The following is an 8,959-nucleotide window of genomic DNA, read 5'->3' on the forward strand; positions in this document are numbered from 1 at the left end:
GGGGCAGAGAGTAAGATCAGGAAGATAATGTCCTCACATGAAGCCAATTGATTGCTTCTGAAAATGCTACCAAGTACTCCAGAAAATAAAATTACAGGACACTGAGAGGTTCCAGCTTCTTAGACTCAGCTGGAGGAAGATAATACAGGGAAGTGGTAGAGGAGGGTAAACAAGCAGGATAGGGAGAGAGAAGGGAGAGGAGATAGGTTTGCAGTGAACAAGCCAACTAGAAATTTGCAATGAATATTCATTTAAATTTGTTTTATTTTTAGGCAAAAGCAACAACTATCAAAGAAGCTCTAGCCAAATGGGTAAGTACTAGAACAGTATCTAGCTGCTTTGCAGTACTCTGTGGCATGGGTTTTGACTGTATTCAGCTAAATTTATTTGTCAAAGTTATTGTAAGAAATATGTTTGCTTGAAGCATCTGCTATAAGAAGTTTCACAAAGTAAAAACCTTGTTATTATTGAAGTATAATATGTTCTGTTGGACTTTCTGCGTGTTCTTGTTAAATTGGTACAGCTGGTAAAGATGAGTCTGTTTTGCTCTCCTGCCTTGTTTTGCTGAATATGCATTGATAGAAGGCCTGAGGTTACAAAGAGATTTAAAGTTGGGGATGTCTTATGTTTTAATTATGCTCCGTTCATTTTGCCTGAGTGTAGTCCTTCCCACAGAATAAACAAGTATGAAATTCTCACTGTACTGAAGTCAGCGAAACTTCTACTATTGTCTTTTAACATATGGTCCCTCATATTGTGCAAAGCTTAACTCAGAATGAGTTTCTTGCTTGTTTTTCTTCTTAAAGTACTGTGTTAATACAGACAGTCATTTGGGGTGGTGACTGACCTGGTCTTGGAGCCTTCTAGAAAGCTGTTTGGTGGCAAGGATGCGGATGTAATTTCAAAGGATGCTCTGGGGTCAGGTTCACAGTCCAGTAAAACCAGTGACAATCTTTCCCCAGTCTCAGTGAATTTTAGATTAGAGCACACGTGTGCTGTTCAATATACATGCACTCTCCTGCTAATTCTGGCCAGCTGCTAGAGCAAGAGTTTATAAATGTTTTGGTCTTAGAAGATCTGGATGTAATTGAAGCCTACTTCCTTTTTGAATTTTATCATTGTTTAGTACCTTCAGTATTTCAGAGTTTTTTCAGTTATGTTGGTATATCCCACAAACTTCACTCTGGCTCTCCTAATAAGAACTAGAGTGCAACAGCTTGCGGACGTTAGCATTACTAGAGGTGTGAACTGAGTATTAAAAAATTTTGCTTTTCCTCCCTCGTTTTTTCTGCCCTCCAAAACCTCAACTCCGTGTTTCCTGTTAAAGATTTATTTTCCATTTGCTCCTCTGTCACATGTCTCTTAGAGATAATAGACCTGTGTCAGTGAGTTTCCATAAACGTTAGGCATGAAGTGCTGAATTTGCTTTTCTGTTCATGTTATTAGGGGGGGGTCTAAATCTTCCTTTTACTACTCCTAATCTGGGTCCATGTGACTTGTAAAATTGGACCTGGTGGTGTGTTGCATTCCGGATGTTTTCCTTCTCTTTGACATAAGGGTTTACCTATGCCCTAAAGTCAGCATGACATTAGTTAAATCAAAGCAACTTAGCAAACATGTGACCTGTTCTTTAAAAAGTGTCTGTTCTACCTGTGGTTTCTCTGTGGCTTACTGTGGTCGTTCAGCTGACCTTTCTTCCAGAAGTGCGCGGCAATCAGGATTACTTTTCTTCCTGCAAGCACTCACTGCTGGCCACAGTCTGTGTTGGAGGCTCTCTCCCTTGCGTGTTTTTAAGAAAAAATGTATTTTTATTTGTGGTATAAACTGATAGATTATAAGCTAAGTATAAATGCAAATAGATACAGTGTTGTTCTTGGAAAAGAAAACGGAAGTTTCACATTTATATAGTGACGTAGTTTGAACACATTCACGGTATTCTAGCAAAACATCTGACGTGCTTATTTGCTAAATCGCTAATTATGAGTAAAAATACTATCACACTGAATTTGTACAGAAACTGGAGTATAAGTAAATGCACAAGGCAACATGCTAATTTTTTATTAAATTAAATTGCCTGAAGTATTTTCGGTACGTAAGAGAGAAAATAACATTATCAAAACCAGATCTTGTGCTGTGGGATTCTTAAAGACTTCTGGGACGCAATTCATTTCGTTACAAAGTAGCCATATAACCCAGGCCAGATCTCAGCTCTCTCACTTTTCAGTAGCTGCATAAAAATGGGGGAGAAAACAAGAGTCCTTGTTTTGAAATCGCCGAGTAGATTTCTCCTTTGTTAATGGACCTCCAGTCCTCCCACTGAACGCTGAGTGAATTGACAAAATGCTCCCTTTGTGCTGTCAGGGAGGCAGCTGTCAAAACTGTTGGTACTACCTAAATAGATACTTGTTCCAAGTGTTTAGTCAATAATTGCCATCACTTCAGAATTTTAAAAGCTTTAATAGACTATATTTTTTAATAAACCCAAATGCTGAAGTTATGACCATTTTTCTAAAGCTCTGAACTTTATAAAGTATTTAATCTAGAAAATTATCAATCTAGATTGTAAATAGGAAATTTGTCTTTTGCTGTATTCTCTAAAGTGTGAAATCTTCCCCCACTCTTTTTTAATGGCTAATTAGAAATTTTTTTTTTTTTTTTAGATTCTTAACTGTAAATCGGTTGAGGTTCTCCCCCAAAACACACTCCCCCGTGTTCAGTTGGTGTCGTGAGTTAGGTGTGAGTTCTGAGTTTCCTGGGTGAAGTGGGAAGGAGATTTTTCTGTCGGAGCTTTTAAGAATTGGCTTCTGCTACAGACTGGCCCTAGTTGAGGCTCCTGTATGTCAGTCTCCATGGAAGTACCTTCATTCCAAATTTTAAACCTCCATCTCTTCTCCATTTCTTTATGGCAGAGGACGCCTTAATTAAATTGCTCAAGTGTAACACAACTTTTAAAAAAAACATGTGTAATGTATAAATTCTTTTAATATCTTGAAAATAAGCTAGCCTTCCTGTCTTTATGCTACATCAGCACAAATCTTGATAAACAGTATTCAAAATGCTTTCTCTTTTCAGTAATATCTTTTAGTAATATATTGGAATTACTTCTATGGTAATCACTTCTATAGTAATTTTTTAGTGTAATAATTTTTAGTAATTGCATGTAGCAGTGAGCATCTTCTTCACCTTCTGTTTTCTTTAGGAAGAAAAAAATGGCCAGAAGGCTTCAGAGGCAAAGGAGGTGAAATTGTACGGTCAGATTCCTCCTGTAGAGAGGATGGATGAATCTCTCTCCACGCTTGTTAACTGCGAGTAAGTTCAGTTAAAAACAAATTGGAAACCAAACGTTCTCTTCGCTTTTTATTAATTTTCAGTTTTTCTGCTGTCTGGTGTGCAAATATGTGTTTACTATGTTTAAGTGCGGCCTTCAAAGCAGCAGCTTTCTCTTTTTCTCAGCTAAGTTTCTCTTTCCACACACAGTTCCACTTTTTAATTGTAAGATCCCTGTCACTTAACTGAGAAAATGTTAGGGAAGCTTAGCGTACTGATATTTGTCCCCAGAAAATCGGTATATTGCTTATCGGCATATAATTACGGGTCCGTGTTTGGAGTCTATTGGTTAACTGGCACATTTATGCAAAAAAAGGAGACCTAACCAGGACTTTCAGAAAGAAGTTAGAGCCATTTCAGAAATAAATATCCATGCATTTGCCAAGGCTAGGCATAAAAAAGATAATCCAATATGTCATGTAACTAACTCATGGTACTTTCCCAGAAGCTAAATAAAGTTGCAGAAGTCTTGATGGTTTGAGGATATTTTGAGTCTGTTTACACATCCAGTTAGTTTACCATCTAATGAGAGAAGAATAGACAATTATTTCTAATGCAATTTTTGCAAATTGCAATTTTTTGCATTTGGATGTTGAACTCTTCTGATATAGTGATCCCTTGTACACTGTGAATTGATTATTCTTGCTTTTAAAGGAAACTATCGCTGTCTACAAACTGCATTGAAAGAATCGCCAACTTGAACAGCCTAAGTAAGTGACAAGCCGGTCATTGATTATGTTTGTTTTCTGGTTGGATAGGACGTACACCATAATTTATTATATGTGTTCAGCTTTATACCTATTCTTAACCTTTTTAATTTCTTCCTCTTAGAAAATTACAAGTGACCTTTAAAATTACGAGTCTTACTGGAGAATGCATGTTTAGCAATAATGGTGTATTAAAGCATCTTTCCCTGTGCACTAGCCTTGGCAGTTGTCTCACTGTGCAAGTTTAAAAAAAAAAAATCCATTCAGAAAGCATCTTGGTAACTTCCAGTGGGCCTGAGTTGTGATATTCAAAAGCTAATCAGTTCTAGAGTGATTTAATGACCGATTTCCGTGCTCATGATGGAGACAGTCTGTAGATCAACAACTCTGTAATTGTGGTATTGGTTGGACTGAGGTTGGAGTGTCGTAGATCTGGATGGAAAAATGCCATTCCACTTTGCAGAGGATTTGGATTGATTTTGTTCTTACTTGAAAGGGGCGTGCCATCTGTCTAGAAGTGGAACTGAACTTTTATTTCATGGGCAGCTTGAAACTCATTGGCTTACTGAATTTAGGACCGAAGTCTTAGTGGTCTGTCCTCAAGACTTTGACTCTGTGGCATGAGGCTGGCAAAAAGCTGCAGGTTTTGGGCTGGAGCTTCCAGGCTTTTCTGTCCCCGTCAAACTGCCAGGGGGACACACAAGGAACCTGGAATCCCATCCTCTCCAACTACACACCAATGGGGCTCTCAAGGAGTTTGATGAACTTATTTGTTTTCGTAATATGCTCAGATTTCAACTAATTTGCAAATACTAATCAGGGAAAAAATATTCCAGTAGTCTTTCCAAATAACTGTACTGTAGTATTTAAATTTGAGTAACTCTATCATAAGCAAAAATTAATTAGGCAGTTATATATAAACGTGAAAGCAATGAAATTTTTTAGTGGGATAACACATTAAAAGCCTTTAAAGCATCTTAAATATTCGTATTAATAAAATGTAGAATCAAAACATCCAGTCTGTACCAAATATTTGATCGTCAAGCCAGACAAACTAGAACTACGTGGCCTATCTCTTAAAGGTACAGAATATGAGGAACTCACCATCTCTATTGGCTTCTGTGAAAGAGAGAGAAAGCAGTGCTTATAGTTATGAAAAACAAGCCAGTAATTATTACATATTTGCTTTTGCTTATTGCAGAGAGGAAGCTGAGAAATTTTTTTAAGCATCTACGCTCTTTTCAGATGGAAAAGATTAGTATTAATGTATATGCCTGATATTGTAGTTATGTCAAATAGATAATTCTGTGTAAAGGATCACACCCCTGTATCCGTACATGTGAGGAAGATGTTTTAGATGACAGCAACAAGTGTTAGTTTTGTGTTTTAGAGAGTGTAAATGTTCCATGAGGGAGATCTTTCTTCCCTCTATTATAGACATCAAATCTGCTGCCTTAAAATAAGAGTGGAACTACTTTTGCCTGAAGAATAACGGGTATGAACTATGTAAGATCAAAACTAGCAAGTTAGCAGTTAGAGTTCAGGTGCAAGGTGAAATAATCATTTTTATTCAGTATTTATCTGGACTGAATTTCAACTAGGTAACCTACACATGAGCAACTTTGTATTCATGGGCGTGTTTCTGAGCTGTCCGCTGCATCCATTCCTGATGGTCTGTGTATGTCAGGAGGTTTTGTTTCTGTTATGTCATTCTTTCTTAAGACAGCCTGTTCAGAGTGCAGTTTGTTTCTAAGTAGAATATGGTGTTTTACCTGACTTACAGCATCTTCTTATATTTAAAAAAACCCATTTATTAACAATAAACTTCCTTTTATCTATTACAGAAAATTTGAGGATTCTGTCTTTGGGAAGAAATAACATCAAGAACTTGAATGGATTGGTATGCGCTTCTTAGTATCAATTCTTCGCTAACAAAATGGAGTGCTGTCTAGAACGTGGGATAATTCCCCTATGTTCATAACAGTGCTGAATTTACATTATTGCTTAACTATTTATTTTCTCCTTTCACTATGATCTGTTCACATTGCTTCTGAATTTTCAGATAGTCTTTCTCTTTTTTTTTGTTTAAACACTCTTCATGTTTGAAGATTCTTCAGGGCTAATTTACTACATAAAAGGATTTTAGAAAGAGTGATTTCATTGTCTTTGACAAAGATGAGCAGAACTTTTATTTGAAAACTGCTGTCTGTCTGTCTGTAAAGCCCTTTCAATTCCACTGGCTTTACATGAAAATAATTCCTTTTTGCATGAGGAATTTCTACCTGAAGATACTTAAGGCTATGCTGCTTCTAGAGGTCTTTTCCAACCTTAATGATTCTATGAGTCTATGATTCTACAAATATTGGCAGTCCTATGAACACACACTTCATGAGAGTCTGTCCTTTTTATGTTAACTGGCACCCGCAGCAATATGGCTTTAGGGGAAGAGATGGCAGGACGAAGTCTACCAGGTAGGGGAAAATTTGTTGAGGAAAAAATTGGATCGATTTTGTTACATTTGAATTAAGGGCAGAAGAACTTTTTTTCAATCAACTTTTTTTTAATTAATATAGAAATTCTTTTCTTCCTCAAGAGATACTGTATGTTTCTCCTGCAGAATGTTTCTCTTCAAAGCTACTCCCACCTTCAGAGATGTCATATCTCTTAAGTGTGAAATGCAGAGTCAATGTGTAATGGCTGGTTTAAAAAAACCTCTTTTTTGAGAGAATTATGAAAGCAACTTCTGGCCAACAGGTACAAACATACATGCACCTGAAATGAATCATTCCCTCATATTGTATAACCCCCAAAGTAGTTGTTGAATTGCATTCACTTCATGTATACTTGCAGTGCACAAGCAGCCGAATTTATCTCCTCTGCCCTTATGCCTTAAGAACAACTACTCCCGTCAGCTATTCCGTGTCTTATTCTAATATTCTGATTTCTGTCCTCCTAAATATATTTCAGATCCTTTGCTCTTAATTCCCATGAGTATTTGTCATGCATAATTAGGGACCTGCTTAAAAGGAAATGAGGACCAATATACCTTAGTATTTCCTCACATGAGGTGACCTGTAGGGGGTGAAGAGAGAATCTGAAGAATAAGGAAGATATACTTCCGCTTACCTGAGTAGTCCTGTCATTTTCCAGGAGGCAGTTGCAGAGACTTTAGAGGAGCTGTGGATCTCATACAACTTCATTGAGAAACTGAGGGGTATCCGTGTAATGAAGAAGCTGAAGGTTCTTTATATGTCAAATAATTTGGTGAAAGACTGGGGTAAGCCACACCTCTCCATTCTGGAACTTCTCCTGTAGTATGGTGAATGCATGAGTTAAGTCACCAAGTAAAAAATAGTTCTGTATGTTACACGGCTTTAAGTCTCACTGATAAGCCTGCAGACATGTGCTGAATCCCTTAAATATCCACTCATGCAAGAGAGTAAAAATAGTTAGAATATTGAATTTAACTTCTAAGCCCAATGGAATTTGTTCTTTGAATCATCTTTCTCGGACTTCTTTTAAAATGCATACCTGTTCTTTAACCTGATACCAGTTCAAGCCCAAGCAATCCCTATCCTGTTGTATCCCATGCTGTTTATGTTTGCACTGAGTTTGAAAGGAAGGTTTGGTGCAGATGTACTTTCCGTGTTCCACAATCTGGTTGGTGTTTTCACCTTTGTGGTTGCAGCAGAGTTTGTGAGACTGGCAGAGCTGCCATTACTAGAGGATCTGGTGTTTGTAGGCAATCCGCTACAAGAGAAATATGCTTCTGATCAGAAGAACAATTGGATTGAAGAAGCAACCAAACGGGTACCCAAGCTGAAAAAGCTGGATGGTGAGTTTGGGGCATGAGGCAATTGGTCTGAGTTAACAGCTTAATATAAAGACAACCACGGGGAAATGAATCATAACCTCAGAAATCCATCTGTGTGCCCATGTAATATTCCTCCCTCCTCTCTTTGGAGTTATTCAGAAGTAGGCTTAACTTCTGGCAGCTGAATTTTGCAGCCCTGGCTGCAGGATCTTCTGAAAGTGTTTGATGGATTTTGGAGTATTAAGTCCAAGTGGTCATGCAGCCCACAGTTGCGCTTTACTCTTGAAGTTATCCAGTCAAATAGTTTTAGCACATAACTAATAGGGAACTGAAACATACTGGTTTGAAGTTCTCTTGTGGAGTTCACATGTTGACTTGTGTAACTATATAGTTAAATGTTTAGCATTAAATAAGTTAACAAGGCTTTCATCTGCCACACTGAATTACAGTTTTCTGAGAAAATCTGATTTACAGTTTTCCCCAGCAAAAGAGGGGGAATGGGGATACACAGGGATATGTTTATGCTTCTGGTGCAGGGGCAAGTTTGCAAAACTTCATGCAAGTTTCCTAAATGCCTGAATATCCCCCTCTTGTCACCACACTAAGCCCCAATTTATAAGCTTTCCTCTCCTTTTTATCACAAATACATTAAAGCATGTCCTGATCAGTGACTAAAAGTGAGGTAATTTTAAAATCTGTTTTTAAAGATGTTAATTTCTGTTAATGGAGATGTTAGATGTTCACTGTTAGCTGCTGTTTACTAAAGCAATGAAGAGGAGAGCAGGACTGGTGACACTAACGAAGAGTCAGAGTAACAGCAGGGAAGGTACGAGTGTAGGGATGGCAGCAAGAGGACAGCATCAGTACAGGGAGCAATGGATGGGAAATCAAAGCCAGATCAACTGGAGTAGTAAGAATTCTTGGGAAGTGGAAGCCTGCTGAGAGAAGTGTACTGCTACGGAGGATGGCCTGCAGTAGTCCATTTGCTGTTGTAGTAGAAAACATTTTGAGAGCGAAACAAAAAATGAAATAGGGCAAGTATCTGTATGGGCAGAGAGTAACCTTATTAGTATAAGGTTAGACCCTTAGTTTCTTAAGCATTACTGCAGCT

The 8,959-nt window shown here is 37.7% G+C and overlaps 1 protein-coding gene across 1 annotated transcript in view; it reads left to right on the forward strand.

The window, feature by feature from the left end:
- Positions 1–278: 278 nt before the first annotated feature.
- Positions 279–8,959, forward strand: part of DNAL1 (dynein, axonemal, light chain 1) — a 10,368-nt gene continuing 1,687 nt past the window's right edge. The window contains exons 1-6 of the mRNA XM_009572510.1: positions 279–311; positions 3,200–3,309; positions 3,982–4,037; positions 5,879–5,934; positions 7,185–7,311; positions 7,723–7,869. Coding sequence (XP_009570805.1) covers positions 3,275–3,309; positions 3,982–4,037; positions 5,879–5,934; positions 7,185–7,311; positions 7,723–7,869 — 421 coding nt within the window. The 5' untranslated portion in view covers positions 279–311; positions 3,200–3,274. The remainder of the gene's footprint in view (positions 312–3,199; positions 3,310–3,981; positions 4,038–5,878; positions 5,935–7,184; positions 7,312–7,722; positions 7,870–8,959) is intronic.

The sequence above is a fragment of the Fulmarus glacialis genome, unplaced genomic scaffold (genome assembly GCF_000690835.1).
Source record: "Fulmarus glacialis isolate BGI_N327 unplaced genomic scaffold, ASM69083v1 scaffold16052, whole genome shotgun sequence".
NCBI classification, from domain to species: domain Eukaryota; kingdom Metazoa; phylum Chordata; class Aves; order Procellariiformes; family Procellariidae; genus Fulmarus; species Fulmarus glacialis.